Source organism: Heteronotia binoei, chromosome 21, assembly GCF_032191835.1.
Source record: "Heteronotia binoei isolate CCM8104 ecotype False Entrance Well chromosome 21, APGP_CSIRO_Hbin_v1, whole genome shotgun sequence".
Classification (NCBI taxonomy): domain Eukaryota; kingdom Metazoa; phylum Chordata; class Lepidosauria; order Squamata; family Gekkonidae; genus Heteronotia; species Heteronotia binoei.
The window spans coordinates 120,677,302-120,694,229 of NC_083243.1; the positions used below are offsets into that span (position 1 = coordinate 120,677,302).

The 16,928-nt window shown below is 42.4% G+C and overlaps 1 protein-coding gene across 2 annotated transcripts in view; it reads left to right on the forward strand.

Moving 5' to 3' along the window:
• The window catches only part of NAV2 (neuron navigator 2), a 483,385-nt gene that overhangs the window by 465,068 nt on the left and 1,389 nt on the right, over positions 1 to 16,928 (forward strand). For both annotated transcript variants that reach the window (XM_060262207.1, XM_060262206.1), the window contains 5 exons: positions 1,694 to 1,929; positions 2,619 to 2,773; positions 4,532 to 4,800; positions 5,202 to 5,320; positions 14,741 to 14,944. In XM_060262207.1, coding sequence (XP_060118190.1) covers positions 1,694 to 1,929; positions 2,619 to 2,773; positions 4,532 to 4,800; positions 5,202 to 5,320; positions 14,741 to 14,944 — 983 coding nt within the window. The remainder of the gene's footprint in view (positions 1 to 1,693; positions 1,930 to 2,618; positions 2,774 to 4,531; positions 4,801 to 5,201; positions 5,321 to 14,740; positions 14,945 to 16,928) is intronic.

Below are 16,928 nucleotides of genomic sequence, written 5' to 3' on the forward strand. Positions count from 1 at the left end.
GAAAAGCAGTACCATTTATGTATATTCTTCTTCTTGAAGTTGCGAATGTATGCACAGCATCTTTCATTTATGAATCTTTAATACACAGTGGCTTGCATCATCATGTCCCTGTTCACAGTGAAATAGTGCTTATGGTAGGCTTGGATGATAAAGAGCATTCTCCAGTATTAAAGAGAATGTACTTGTTAGCCCTTGCAAGTTGCATTTCCTTCATATGCTCTAGCTATCCTTGTTATCCAGCTTAGCTGCCTTCCTTCTGTCAAACACTGCATAGCTGGAGTTCAAGGATAAGGTTAATACTGAAGAATTAGAAGAAGTTTGTGAAAAGGTGTGTGCATGCGGTAGCTTTCTGTTCTCATTTGCAGGATGAAATGCTTTGAAAGGAATTTCTAATTATGCTCATGGAGTGTTTCTACAAGAATGGGGAGGATGCCTTATGTTTATATCAGGGTAGGGAACTCCTAGCACACATGCCAACATCAGCACATGACACTATTTTGGTTGGCAGCTAGGCATTTGTGTTGGAGGCACTCTTCAAAATAAGTCTGTAGATTATTTTCAAGTAGTTGTATGAGGACTGTGGTCCTAATTCCTCATGAATAATTGACAATTCACTCCCATGTAGAGTTACTCCAGTCTAAAACCATTGCAAGATGGGGCTTCTGCTTCCATATCACCTCTTCTATGTCATGCCCTCCTTGTTGCACCTCACATGGCACCTAAAATTTTTCATTTTTAAAAATTTTGTAGGCTGTTTTTAACCCGAGAATGTAAGCTGTTCTGTGTTTGTTTGTTTTTTGCTGGTTTATACTCTGGTTGGGTTTTTAATGCGGGGCCTCATTACTTTTTGTGGTAAAGCTGCAGTACTGCAGTGCAAACTCTCTGCTCACGACCTGAGTTCGATCCCGGCAGAAGCTGGGTTCAGGCTCAAGGTTGACGTAGCCTTCCATGGTCAGTAAAATGAGTACCCAGCTTGCTGGGGGGAAAGTGTAGATGACTGGGGAAGGCAATGGCAAACCACCCCATTAAAAGTCTGCCGTGAAAACGTCGTGATGCGACGTCACCTCAGAGTTGGAAACGACTGGTGCTTGCACAGGGGACTACCTTTACCTTTTTACCTTTTTATTATGCTTTATTTCTGTAAGCCACTTTGGGCAGAGTCTGTGAAGAAGGGCATGAAAGGGCATGAAAAGTGTTCCAAATAATTAAAAATACATTTAAAAAACCAATGAAGCTGTGAGTCTTTTATATGCGTGTTCAGGTTTACTTCATCCCAGAAGTATTGTTATCCATTTTTCTGGAATGCATGACCATGTAATAGAAAGTAGTTGCATATTTCTCCATGGGAGTGGTGAAATCACTTTTCCTAAATTCAGACTTGTAGAATACTGTGTTAGAAGAGAATGCTGTGTACATTAACCCTGTGCATAGAGACTAAACAGACTTACTTGAGTCCACTGGATGTAGAAACTACTTTCTTTGTAAGAATGTCTTTGCAAGTAAGATATTATTTGTATAGGAACTTGCTGACAGACTACTCTAAGGAGCTTGAGTGGTGGTGGCAAGGTCTAAATGATGTTATAAAAGATGCCATATTAAGTGCTGCTGATTTATATATTTTTTTTGTGCATGCATGATGTGATAAACCTTTTGTAAATGAATTAGAATGTTAAAAATTTCTTTGTTGTTGTAGGCATTGCAGAGAACAGTTTGGACAGTCTGGTGTTTGAGTCACTCATCCCAAAGCCTATATTGCAGCGCTATGTCTCACTCTTGATAGAACACAGGAGAATCATCTTATCTGGTCCAAGTGGCACAGGAAAAACATATCTGGCCAATCGGCTATCAGAATATATGGTGCTTAGAGAGGGCAGAGAGCTGGCTGATGGTGCTATTGCAACATTTAATGTGGATCATAAGTCCAGTAAGGTAAGCACAAGAAGGTGACAGGACAAAAACATTTCTGTTATTTACAAATGAGAAAATTCTCCCCAGGGAAATATTGGGATGTGTGTTGTCATCCTTTAGCCTTCTGGCAAGAGATACAAGTAACCTTTAGCAGCAGCCAGTATTTCTCCACATCTAACCTGATTAGCTTTCTCCTTGTAAGAGGTCCCTCCCACACCTGCACAGTCCTGCCATTTGCCACCCTTTTGGGAGTCAGAGGGAGTTCTGGCACTCAGTTTCCATCTCTTCTTAGAACTGGCTCACTGTCTCTTTTCTCTCCCCCTCTCCCTCTGTGTCCCATTTTGTGTGCTCAGTTCTTCCTTCTTCCCTGGCCTGGTCTGAGCACCTCCCTCCTATGCAACCCCTTGGCCCACCTCCTTGGTTCTGGGCCCAGTCTGGACCTGGCTCCACGTGCCTTTGAGGTAACTAAAGGAGAGGGACAGCCTCCAACTTATGTTCAAATTATAACTGTGTAGTTAGGATGCCAAACATGCTATCAAGTGTACCTGGGCTTTATTTTTTATAAGCAATATTCCAAAAGTTTCTGCCCCTGAGAAAAATGTGGTTCTTCGTGGTTTGCAACAAGTATTTGTACCTCTGAATCTCTCAAGGTCATCTGTTCCAAGTTTTCCAGTTGAAAACCAGGTTCCTCTTTCTCATCTCCATTGCAGGAACTCCGCCAGTATCTTTCCAACCTTGCTGACCAATGCAACAGTGAGAATAATGCTGTAGAGATGCCACTTGTTATCATACTGGACAACTTGCATCATGTTAGCTCCCTGGGAGAGATCTTCAATGGCCTCTTGAACTGCAAGTACCATAAATGGTAATGGTGATGTAACTTCCAGGAGAGCATGCAGTTCTTAATGTTTCTGGACTCTTTGTGTGGTTTTTCTCAAGTTGGAAAACTTTCTATCCCTTCCTATTCAGAGTTTTGTATCTGCTTTGCTAGTTTTTCTATAGGCAGTGCTGGCCTCTGGGTGCCTGGTGCCCTAGGTAGGTGCCCCCCATTGCTGCCCCCCGCCATGGCACTGCAATGCAGTGCTGTGCTCCATCCCATCCTCCCGGGTGCCATGCCGAGCCAAGGCGCCCGCCCACCCCTTCCTCCTCCCCCCCTTCCCTCCTCTTCCCCCCTTCCCTTCCTGTCCCATCCTGTTGCTGCCCGCTAGCTTGCTGCACCAGGGAGTGCGGCGGTGGGCAGATGCCTGCCAAGGGAAGGGGGGGAGTGATGTTCATTCCCTTAGAGTAGCAGCCTTCACCACGGTTTGGTCTAGGGAAAGGAAGGGGGGAGGAGGAGGAGGGGGTGGGTGATGTGCCTGAATGCGACACCTGGGGGTGGAGCTGCACAGGTCCCCGGGGCAGTGCGCTGTGATCACACAGGTGGGTGGCAAAGGGAAGGGAGGAGGGGGCAGATGGGCGCTGTGCCTCAGTGCGGCAGGGAGGGGGTGGGATGGAGCGTGGTGGGGGAAGGGGAAAGGAGAGGCAGTGGGGGTGGAGGAGGCAAGCAAACTAGACGCTTGCCTGGGGCACCAGGAGGGGGAGAGCCCAATTTGGCACTCCCACCTTCCCGGTGCCCTAGGCAACCGCCTAGTTTGCCTAGTGGGCAAGCTGGCCCTGCCTGTAGACTTCTTATACCTTTAAACTGCCTTATCAGGGAGTTCTTCAGCCACAGTTCCTCTAGGACAGGGATGGCCCAACTTACTTAATGTAAGAGCCACGTAGAGTAAATGTCAGATGTTTGAAAGCTGCAAGACGTGAACGTCAGATGAAGGAAGGAAGGCAAATAGATGAGGGAGGGAGGCGGAAAGAAAGTGTTAACTTTAAATGCATTCTCCAAGCCATCGGCTAGCTTAGCTTGGAGAAGTGATTTAAAGAGACAAATGCCTTCTCCAAGCCTGCTGACATGGTGGTGGGGGGCTTCGAGAGTCACACGATATGTGTGAAAGAGCCACATGTGGCTCATGAGTCACAGTTCGGCCACCCCTGTTGTAGACCAGTTTGGTGTAGTGGTTAAGTGTGCAGACTCTTATCTGGGAGAACCAGGTTTGGTTCCCCACTCCTCCACTTGCACCTGCTGGCATGGCCTTGGGTCAGCCATAGCTCTGGCAGAGGTTGTCCTTGAAAGGGCAGCTGTTGTGAGAGTCTTCTAACCTTCACCCACCTCACAGGGTGTCTGTTGTGGGGGAGGGAGATAAAGGAGATTGTGAGCCACTCTGAGACTCTGAGTGTCATCTCCTTCTTCTTCCCACTCAGATTTTCACTCCCCAAATCACTTTTGTGCCCTGAGCTTTTGTCACTTCCCCCACCCCATCTTCGTATGAGATTTTTTTCAAACCCAAGTGGCATCTGATTTTCCTCATGAAAATCAGTCTTATTTGCAAATGACCTGTTTACTGAGATTACATTCCCTAACATCACTGTAGCTTAACCAATTCTAGGATAGAAGAAAAGGTGTGTGTGTACTGAAGGCAGTGTACCAGTTTCTGAAATACGGTGTTTGGGATGGATGGCAGTAACAAATGGTAGTAGCAAAAATCTAAGAAATGTTCCAGACATAAAATACTGATTCATTTGTTTTCCGTAGTCCTTACATTATAGGAACAATGAACCAGGCAACTTCCTCAACGCCTAACCTTCAGCTGCACCACAACTTCAGATGGGTGCTATGTGCCAACCACACTGAGCCAGTAAAAGGTTTTCTTGGCCGTTTCTTGAGAAGAAAACTTGTTGAAACAGAAATTGGTGGCAGAATGAGAAATGCAGAACTGGTTAAAATCATAGAATGGATTCCCAAAGTCTGGCAACATCTCAACAAGTTCTTAGAGGCTCACAGTTCTTCAGATGTTACTATTGGTAAGATGTCAGAATTCTTTTAAAATTCTGACATATTCCCTAGCATTTCAGAGAGGCCATGTAACTTTAACACCAGAGGAGGAAAATATAAATATTATTGAAATGGAGGCTTTGTGCCATATCATGTAATCAGAAAGCATGCTGTGCAATGGGTTTAATGGGTTCCTTCAATGTAAGTAATAAATACTTATTACCTTATTTAAGATAATTAAGAGAGATTATAAATATCTGTATGCTACATCTGTCCCTCTGCCAGGACCATCAGGGTAGTATGCCATGTTTTTCCTTCTCAAGTCCCTAATAGAGAAATCTCCCCCCCCCCCCTTTTTGTTCTTTTTTCTCTCCTGTCATTTTGTGCTTTGGTATTGTTAAAATCTATATTTAATTTTCTTCTTACATAGGTCCACGACTCTTCCTCTCTTGCCCAATAGATGTAGATGGTTCCAGAGTTTGGTTTACAGACCTGTGGAACTACTCCATTGTCCCCTATCTTCTTGAGGCTGTGAGAGAAGGACTACAGGTGAGGACCTGAGTGGTAAACAAACAGCAGGAGGGAAATCTAAGAGGCAATGCATGCACATTGATGTGTTTACTTGGCATTCTTCTTGATTATTCAGAAGAATCAGGCAAAGCAAAAATTGGTATAAATTTACCAAGCTGGTTCTCATCATGTTTTTAACTTGAAAAAGCAGACAATATTTCAGATGCTAGCTTTAATAAAACTGATGATTTTGACTTGTTACAACTTTGAACTGTTCAGCAATTTTGTTTGGCTGAAATAATACTGCTGATTACCTATCAGCATATCTAAAGAGCAAACATGATGTATTGAAAATTGTCATGATTAGGCCACTGAATCTTTGTTATGAATCATGCTTCCATTCAGAACAAATTGGTAATTGGGCGGTTTTCTCTCTAATACAATGGGATAAAGTTAATTAAATACAATCAGATAAAACTAAACAGAAATACAATTTAAATATACAAAAAGGACAAGAATAGCCAGCTGTTTCTGGGGCTAGTTGTCCAGGCCATGAGCCCAGAACACTTGTCCTTCAGTTTATACCCAAGGGCTCTCTACTCTTGACCATGCACAAGATAATAGACCTGAGAGAGGAACAGCTGACAAAAACACAGCAATGATGTTGCAGCTGGCAGCAGGATTCTTCTCAGTATGCCCTTCCTGTAACCACTACGGTCTGAGTTCTTTAAAAAAAATCCCTTATGAATGGGTAGTTCAAGGTGGGATGAGGAAAGGAACCCTGATGTTTTTTCAGTACAGTAGTAACTTGCTGGATACATGTTAACTATGACGGGATTTCAGAAACTCCACTGTCACAGAAAACAAATAAGGAATAAGAATGGCTCAAATGAATAAAGAACAAAATGGCTCAGATGAACCTAAGTATAGCACGTTCATGTCCATTTTTCTTAATTTCACTTTTTGTAGGTATTCCAGACTTCATTAATGTTCTGTAGCTTCAGTTAATTAAACAGAACTGGAGTCAGGAAAAAGGCACTAATTTCTGTGGCAAAAGTAGGTTGTTTCCTGGAAGGGGGCTTGCTTAAAAATTACTAATCAACTTTTAAAGCTTCCTTTTATAAAGTTGACTACAAAGTAATATTTTAAAATAATTTTGCTCTATACAGTTGTATATACTTATTTTTTATTTATTTATCAAATTTATATCCTGTTCCCTCTTCCCTGAACAGGACTTGGGGCAGCTAACTGCATTTAAAATATACCAATAAAACCAATACAAAGATACAACAAATGATCTTTAAAGTATAAAATGGTTAAAAATCTATCCCCATTAAAATCTATCCACTATCAAGCACAATAGGATACATGAATAGTGAAGGCACAGCTGAAGTATACCAGCTACCTGGTGGTTCACAGTCTTCCAAACACCACCTGAAAAAGAGCAGCCTTGAATGCCCTGGCAACTTAGGGAGGTCCCACAAGGAATGCACCTCTTCTTGGCAACTGGTTCCACAGGATGGGGGCCACTACTGAGAAGGCCCTTGCCCTTGTTGGCACAAGGTGGGCAGTTTGTGGGCCAGAGACCTTCAGTAAATTTCAGGATGAAGACTGGGAAAGATGAGGAGGATCATGCTGGGAGAGGTGGTCCTGAAGATATGAGCATCCCAGGCTGTTTAGGGCTTTAATGGTTAGTATCACCACTTTAAATTGGTACTAGAAACTAATTAGGAGCCAGTGTAGCTGTCATAGGATAGCTGTTATATGCGCTGACCTGGACACTCCTGTCAGTGATCTGGCAGCTACATTCTGGACCACTTGTAGCTTCTGAAGTGTCTTCAAAGGTAGTGCTGCATAAAGCATGTTACAGTAGTTCAATCTTGAGGTGACTGTTGAGTGAATTACCGTAGCCAGATTCTACCAAGACAGATAGGGAACCAGTTGGTGGGCCTAGCATAGGTGGTAAAACACAGTCTTTGTCACCAAGGACAGATGTTTGTCTATGGAGAGCAAAAAATTGAGCCATAATCCCAAATTCCTGACCAAGCCATACCAAACGCAGTACCCCTCACCTAGGGAGACTAGGCGGTTGACCAGGACCAAATGGTCTACTGTATCAAAGGCAGCAGACAGATCCAGCAGGATCAGTAGTCCATTCTGCCTCTATCAAGGTACAAATGGAGATCGTCAGCCAGAGCTGTCTCAGTCTGAAACCCTGACTGGAAGCCAGATTGGAAAGGCTCTAGGGCAGATTTCTCATCCAGGAATTCCTGGAGCTTTTCAGCCACTGCTCGCTCAGTCACCTTTTTCAGTAAGATTAGGTACTGGGTGGTAATTGGCTAGGTCCCTCTCATCTAATGATGACTTTTTCAGGAGGGATGTCACTAGTGCTCACTGCCACCTTGAGGGAGCTAGGGAAAGAGCCCTGGAAAAGTGAGAGATTTATAATGTCTCCCAAGTCTTCTCCTACCAGTTCCCTAGAGGCTTTCACCAACCAGGAAGGGCAGGGATCCAAGGAACAGGTAGTAGGCCACACAGCTAATAGGACTCTGTTAATATCTGCCTTGGAGAGTGGGTTGATGGAGTCCAAAAATGGACTGAATTGCGCACACGGAGCCCGAGATTCCTACTGACTTCAAATCTGGCAAAGGAGCAAGACTTTATCTGAAAAGAACATTGCAAATGTGTCACAGCTAATAGCTATCAACTTTTGGAGCCACCAAAGGACTGGTCAGTTGCCTACTAACAGTAAGCAATTGAGCTGGATGCGATGCTGCAGATGCAATTGAGGCAGAAAAGGCTTTCCTGCCTTCTCTGCTATTTCATAAGTCTTCAAGTGGGCTCTATAAAATGCTCTTGTTGCTTCATCATAAGTTCATTACCAGCACCAATCTAGTTATCCAAGCCCCCTCTGTATACCAGAGAGTCAAAGTAGTACAGGAGTGAAGAGAACACCCTGGGGCAACTCGGTCAATGGTCTCCTGAAGGCCCAGATTTCAGTCATTAGTGAGTTCAACAAGAGATGCCAGCAGAGCCAGACAAATCCCACAGAATTCATCTGAATAAATAAAATATAAATAAATAGAATAAAAGCTACCATTAGCACCTAGGCTTGCTCTCGCAATTTGGTCTTGTGTACTCATTCACTGATGTTTTTAACACATTTTTAAAATCTTAAATTGAAGGGTTGGGAACCACCCTTTTTCTGTTGACTCCCTGGAACTCCAGGGACACAAAGTTGTTGGATGAGTTCACTGTTGTTTTTGCCATTTAAATATCAGTCAGGGCCGAGGCCAAGGGAGACCACTGTTAATCGTTCCCAATTGCTTCAGTTCTGATTGTTTGTGAAAATGCGAAAGTTCAAGGGTTGTTTAATCATCGCCCTCCTTTTCATTATAAATGTCAGCAACAGCTGCTGAAAAGGCCACTTTTTTAAAAGAAAGAAAGAAACCAAAGCCTCCACCCCTGACTCCTGTCAATTAGATTTTAGCATGTTTGAATTCTAGGCTTTCTGTTTTGGCTGCTGCCACCTTGTGGCAGTCACTTCCCTGCATAATAAGACTAAAGACCTGCTTTAAAGGTAATGTGGGTGAGGCAAAAGCGCTTACTCACCCTAAGTCTTGGTTAATTTGAGTGATTTGTTATGTGTAGCAGCTGCACATGAGTACTAACAGAGTACCCCCAGAGATTGTACCCCAGAGATTGCTAGCCCAAGTGAGTACTAACTGAGCACAATTATCACCCCAGGATGAGCTGCTGGGTGACTGCAAAGGTATACTATACTGGTAATTTCTTTTGCCTTGTCCTCATCTTGTTTAAATTAAGGAAGCTTTTCATGTGTCTTGATATAGAAAATACCTTACATCATGCATTTCGCAGCTGACATATGAATACATGAACAGATTTATCCTTCTAAATACAGAGACCTTATTGGATTTATGTAATTTCACTCAGATCCTAAATATTTATACCTGTGTGTCTCTCTACAGCACCAGGGTGACACGTTAGCCATTATCAGTAAGGCATGGTTTGTAACATGGTGCCTGGTATTCCTCACCCTAGGTACCGAATAGTTTGCCACAGGAAGTCTTTAGACCAGTTCACATACAGAGCTTACTGATGTTTCAGTTACATGTATAGAGAAGAAGAGAAAAAAAGAAATAGGTCTTACAGCAGATATACAACATATAAAGCAATGTTGGTTATCCATCTGCTAAATCATTTGCTGCCAGATAGCTATGTTTTTAAAGGTCTCCCTTTTAAATAAGTAGTCAGTCTAATTATGCATAACATATTGTTCAGTTTGTGTAAATGTTCTTTTTTGCTAAAGGAGGAGTTTTTCCTTCAGAATCAACCAGCAGTTGTGGCAGCAGATGATAAAACTATTTTTGGTGAGAAGGTGGGTTATTTGTGCATTACATTGCTAGATGTTCTAAAAATGAACATGACAAATATGTACTTTCAAGTGTAATGCAATGTAGGTATGCTCATCTGGGAAGCTAACACCGACTGCTACTTCTCTTCTATGTGCACTTGTTATGGTCAGGTTTACCCCTCTGTACAGTGTGAAACAGTTTCAAGAACTAGATCAAATACCCAACATGCTGCACACGCTTGTTATAAATTAATTGTTCCACTCTGACTTGCCCATTGAGAATCATTAATCACAGATCACATGGCACCATCTAGTGCCTAATAGCCATTTGCTGTGCAGCTAATTGATTTAAAAATTCCATTACTGAAGAAGAGAGAAGCTATAAGAGGATATACATTTCTTCATATGTTTGGATGCAGTCTGTATATTTTGGACCATTGTAAGGCGTTTGATAAAAACTTTTCCTGGTTCAGAATTAATGTTTCAGAGCTAGTCAGCCTGTGGCTTGGAACTGCAGAACTAAACCCTTGTTCCCAGAGCCTAAAGGACTTGACCAGCTGCAGATGGCACTGTGTGTCTCTAGTAGAAGCCATCACCCCAGTGCCATGTGGTAAATAGCTTTTGAAGTTGAGTGAATTTAAGAGACAACTCAAGAAATCACCTCTGTTTAGAGGGACCAATATTCCATTCAGCAAGTCCAGAGATAGCTCTTTGGATCCTTCTCTATGTGAAGGCCCAGTTCTACCATCCTTCCCTGTATTGAAGTATTACTTTTGTTCCTTACTGTCCTGCATTGGGAGGATTGGTATCTTAAAAGAGACAAAACAATGTCTTGTGTTGTCATGTTTTATTTTCCTAGTAGTAGACATTTTTCACCAGCAAGACAAATATTGGCTGGCATGGCAGAAAGAATAGCTGATCAAATAGGGTCCTCTAATAAGTACACTACAAACTTGGCTAGTTTTATTTTCTCACAGATGTGCATTGCACAGATTTCCAGGACTGTTCATCTGTTTGCATAAAAGAAAAGGAAAAATACAAAGATGATTTATTTGGGCTCCTGGTTTGCTTTTTAGTGAGGATGAATGAAGAAGAAAATAAGGCACTGAACCAGGAATACATAAGAGGCAGGATTTCTATCTCCGCTTTCGTTATGTGCAATAAATACAGGATGGATTGTTCTTGGTTAACTAGAAATTTCAGTATAGGAATATCTGTCTAGATGTGTTCTTATTTTCTGCCTTTTCTTCAAGGAGCACAGGGCAATGTAACCAGTCCTCTCTTCCTCCACTTTATGCTCACAATAACCATGCCAGGTGGGTTAGGACGAAAGTAAGTAACTGACCTGAAGTCAAGGAATTGAAGTGAGGCCTTTCCAATCTTAACTTTCAGAGAAAGTTTAGAGTACTAGTAAAGGGCCAGAAGTTAAAAACATCAATAGTTATAGACAAAAGTGCACATGTTTATTACAAAAACATGTGAAAACCTTGTAGGGGCTCAAATGAAGCCTCGTAAAATAATCAAAGCGACAAATGCACAAAAAATAACCATATGCGACCTGGTTTGTTTCGGCCTGCAAGGGCCTTCTTCAGAGGTCAAATAGTTCCAATTGCAACATACAAAAAAGTTCTTGTTACACTTGCAAGTAAATCAATAAACAAGTAATATAGGACCCAAAATGGAATATTCCAATCTGGAAATGAATGGCACACATACACACACAAATTGGGAGGCCACAAATGTGACTGGCCATATGTCAGCATTAATTGCATATACTGAAAATATTAATGTTGCTAATTTAGGCCCTAAGAGTGCAAGTAAAATCCCCTTATTAGGGCCAGTATAACATCAGATGTCTTCCTGTAAGCTACACACCAGTGCAAATACAGTTTCCATGTGTTCAGTGTATATGCATTTGAAATTAAAAGGTAGAGGCTGCCTTAATTAAAAGGTAGAGTCCTAAGAATACTTAGGAGTAAGATCCAATGAATAAGATGCGAGTAGGCCTGGCTAGGATTGCTTCCTGGTACTATGATTCTAAACATGCATATGACAGCAATTCCTGTTTAACTCAGTGAGATTTACTTACAAGTATAGTCAGTTAGGATGGCACTATAAAAGGTGCTGACTAGTCACCTATTTCTCAAAAACTTTGGCAGTGAAAGACTAGCATGCTATAGTTCTCTGGCAACTTTAAAAATAAATGCTTGGTAAAAGAACATATTAACCTGTACCATAGTTAGCCTAAAAGGAAATGTGATCATGAAAGCTTCTTAACTTGCTGATGCTAGCCATTTTGTTTGATATATTCACATGATTTTGTTGGCCTCTTTGCCTTTAACTTCAAACCAAAATCCTTTTCTGAAGGTGATTGCTTTACCTAATTATTTCACCATGATATGTTTTTAAGATCAAACTGAAAGTCACAGTATTTGAAAATGCCCATGTGTTTCATTATTGTGATATTCTAAAATTAATTAGTAACTCTGCTAATCCCTTCTAGTGGGTGCTTCAGTTATTCAATTTGAATTTAGTTGAAATAGTAATTATTAACCTAAGCAAATGACTGATCCTTCAAGAGGTAACATTAATAGTTTCTCCCCCTCCCCATTTTCAGTTATTTTCTGCTTCTCACAATAATGTTAAATGTACATCTGCAGAGACCAATTAAAAATAGGATCACTGATTATTTGGGACATTGCTGTTTCCATTGCCTGAATTTAGTGGGTGATGATGTTCATCTAGCCCCTTGGCGCAGAGTGGAAACTGAAGTATTGCAGTCCAAGCTCTGCTCATGACCTGAGTTCGATCCCGGCAGAAGCTGAGATCAGGTAGCCGGCTCAAGGTTGACTCAGCCTTCCATCCTTCTAAGGTCGGTAAAATGAGTACTCAGCTTGCTGGGGGTAAAGTGTAGATGACTGGGGAAGGCAATGGCAAACCACCCCATAAAAAGTCTGCTGTGATGCAACGTCACCCCAGAGTCAGAAACGATTGGCGCTTGCACCTTTACCTTTTTAATGTTTATCTCTTCACCAGGGCTTTTTTTAATAGCAGGAACTCCTTTGCATATTAGGCCACACACCCCTGATGTAGCCAATCCTCCAAGAACTTACAGGGCTCTTAGTACAGGGCCTACTGTAAGCTCCAGAAGGATTGGCTACATCAGGGAGGTGCAGCCTAATATGCAAAGGAGTTCCTGCTACAAAAAAAAGTCCTGCTCTTCGCTATTAAAAACAAGTATAAATTTGGCCAGCACCAGGGGTGGAATTCTAGCAGGAGCTCCTTTGCATATTAGGCCAAACACCCCTGATGTAGCCAATCCTCCAAGAGCTTACAAAAAAAGAGCCTTGTAAGCTCTTGGAGGACCGACTACATCAGGGGTGTGTGGCCTCATATGCAAAGGAGCTCCTGCTTGAATTCTACCCCTGGCCAGCACTGTTTTTAATTTGCTCTCTTGACAACTGCAAATATTATCCTTCCCACCTACCATCCAGAGACCAGAGAATGACCTTAGAGTGCCTGATGTAACTGTTTTGCTGAAGCTAAGCAAGTTGGCTCCTCATGCACTGCTCTCTCCCTGGGAGGAAGGAAATGCTTACACATGAAAGCTTATACCTTGAATAAACGTTGTTGGTCTTAAAAAATGCCACTTGACTGAAACTTTGTTCTACGAATGCACTGGTTTGGTTTTCTCTCTGGTTCAACAGGAAAGTATTTCTTATACATTAAATTCTATCTACTCAATTTCACATTCTTGCATTCACAATTTAATTTTATATCATGTTTTGGTACTGTAGCTCTTGCAGTTTTAAACTGAAGAATACTTTCCATATCATTGTAGCTGCTATGGTACTCCTATGCATTGCAAAGGGCTCTGAGATGTAGTCTAGAACTCATGTTCAAGTAATATGGACTATCAGAACTATTGGGCATCACAGTCAGTGTTCCCTCTAAGCTGAGTTAGTGTGAGCTAGCTCAGTTTTTTTAGCCTCCAGCTCACACATTTTTGTCTTCGCTTGGGAAAAATGGCCCCAGAGAAAACTAATCTATGCAGTAGCTCATAACTTTAATGTCAGTAGCTCACGAAGTAGAATTTGTGCTCACAAACTGTACAGCTTAGAGGGAGTATTGATCATAGTCATCCTGTAGGACAAATTCATTTTTGAATTCACTAGTCCCCCTCCTTTACCAAGTGCTGCACACTACAATGGAAGATCAGGCATGTGTATTAGAGTGGCACAGGAACTGTCTTTCAGAAACTTTGGCCGCTATTCATCACCTTTCTCTCTGAAGAGCCCCTTCTAAGCTTCCACAGAACAGAGTTTGAGTCCCTGGCATCTTCAGTTAAAGGATCTCAGACTTTGAAAAGCTGCTGGCAATCAGAGTAGGTAGTATTGTGACCAGTGATATAAATTGGTATCTAGCAGCTTCATATGTGTTCCAAAAGTTTGGAAATCACTGCATCACTTAATTTGCAGTTAAAGTAGTAAAAAAAAAAAAAAGATGAGATGTTGTAATGGAAGATGATGAAGACAAGAATGTAATAGAAAACACAGGTGTTGGCATTCCTCAGTCTATAAATTTCTTCACTGGGGCTGGTTCCAGATTGCTGACTCAGGGCAGTAGCATGCCATCCTGGAGGTGAGCTGGCAGAAACAGGAGTGCCTTGGAGCATCCAGACAGCACACTGCCTGCCATTAGAAAAGGAACAGGCCACAAGTGCCCCAGAGGAGCTTCCAGAGTGCTCATGCAGCCATCTGCTGCTCCCAGAATGCTTCCTGGCCATTCAGACAGCCAAGGAGGCACCTCGGAGGTGCCTTGGCATTTTGGTACCACTTCCGAAGTGGTGCCTTTTTGAGCTGGTTGGACTGCATGTAGGGACAGGGTGAGGGCAGAATGGGAACCATATGTGTGCATTTGGACACGCTTTTTTGGTCCACTCGTCCCTGGGGTGGCTTTTACTGCCCTCTGTAACCAGCCATTCTGCACCTAAAATAGTATACTGCAGTGCAGTTACTTATAATAAAATCATACATTAAACTTTCTGGCCTTTCATAAAAGGAAGACTTTGTTCTTGATTGCAGTTGTATGGAAGAAGAGCACCTTGGGAGGACCCTGCAAAATGGGTAATGGACACTTATCCATGGGCAGCTACCCCACAACACCATGAATGGCCTCCTTTGCTGCAACTGCGGCCAGAAGATGTTGGATTTGATGGGTACTCCATGCCACGGGAAGGTTCAACCAGCAAGCAAGTTCCACCCAATGATACTGAAGGAGACCCTCTGGTGAGGCTTGTCTCCTACAGTCTCACAGCTAGTTAACATTATTTGCAAGTTGTTTTACTTGACAGTCAAATGTGAAATTGGAAGCCAGTATTTCTTGGTTGAATCTGTATGCATTTAGCCATCTGTGTTAGGAACTAAGAATTACGTCACAATTAGGTTGGGCTGTATTTTGCTTGCAGTTCATCATATCATGCTCACCTTAGGCATATTTTGGAGTAAGCAACACGACTAGAAGAAAAAAGTGGGGATGGAAAACAATGGTTACACTTTGTAGCCACAGTCTAATCTTATTTAGCTTTCTTCATTTATGCCCTACATTTCTCCCCAATGGGGATCCGAAGTGGCTTGCAATTTTCCCCTTCTCTGTTTTATCCTCACAAAAAACCTCAATGTGGTAAGTTTTGCTGAGTGTGTGTGTGACTGGCCCAAGGTTACCCAATGAGATTCCATGGTAAAGTGGGTATTCCAATCAGGATCTCTCAGATCTGAGTCAAACTCTGTCCACTGGTTCTCAAGACATCACATGTAATAACTGATTACATACACTGAACAGTCAGTCCCCCAACCTAGCTGGCACTGAAAGTATAAGGACAAGCAGACAGGCTTGCTACAAAACACAACACTATGGTCTGCGTAGAAATGCTGTGCCTTCTGTATATTTTTCTAAGTCAGTACACAGCAACAGCATTGCAGTAGCTGCTTTTCTATGGGTTCATCTCTGTGGTACTTAAATGAAGACTGATTACCATATATGCTTGGCTGATTGCATTTGTTCCAGAAGATTAATATGCTGTGGAGAAATCTACACACCTAATCCCAAGCATGTAGTTGCCAGTCTTCATCCAGTACAACTGTACTGTGAAATGAACCTACACAAAAAGGGTTCACAGGGCCCCAAATGAATATTTAAGGAGAACCAGAGGAGGATGGTGTTTTAGCCCCACATCTTTGGCGGCAGGCTGATCATCACCCTTCTCCAACTCTTCTCACTGGCTCCCCTTCTGCATAGGTAATGTAAGCAAGGATTACCCAACCTTTTCAAGACTGCAGGCACATTTTGAGTTTTGAGGCAGGACCACCACAGTTTTTCTCTGGAACTGCATTTCACCTAACCACTTGGGGGCTCTGCCAATCAGCTGTAGCTGTGGTGGCTTTTTAAGGGTGAGCTTCCCCAAGGCAGCATTTTTTTCTACCTGTCCATAGCAGCCACCAGATATTCAGTGTATCCTCATTTTGTGTTATGCAGCAACTCTTGAAGGACTCACCTTGCAAATTTTGTGTGCAATTACGCTGTCTTAAAGGTGTTGGAAGTGCATTTGATTCTGATGCTATCATGTTTCATTAAAAATATTACCAAACACATGGTAGTACTTACAGCTCACTGTATGCTGGATATTATTTGTGCAGCCCACTTCCTTACTAATTATACCTGCAGAACTCAGCCACCCCAGTAGGGGCCAGGATGAGTAATGTGGATCAACCAAAATGATTAGAGGGTTGAAGAGTCTGGGACTTTTCAGTTTAGAGAAGAGACAACTAAGGGAGTATGTGATAGAGGTTTATAAAATTATACATGGGGTAGACCAAGTTGAAAAATGCTAGAACTTGACGGCATCCAATGAAACTGATGAGCAGTAGGTTCAGGACAGACAAAAAGAAATATTACTATACACAGAGAGTGATTTAAATGTGGAATTTGCTGCCAGATGTTGTAGTGATGGCCACATGAATAAACAGCTTTTGAAGGGGATTAGCTAGATTCATGGAGAATAAATCTATTAATGGCTAGTAGCCATAGTGACCAAAGGGAACCTCCACATTCAGAGGCACTAACCCTCTGAATCCCAAAGCGAGGAGGCAACATCATGGGAAGGCCTCAGCCTCTGTGCCATGTTGGTCATCCAGAGGAACCGGTTGGTCACTGTGTGAGAAAGGATGCTGGACTAGATGGACCACTGGTCTGATCCAGCAGGGCACTTCTTGT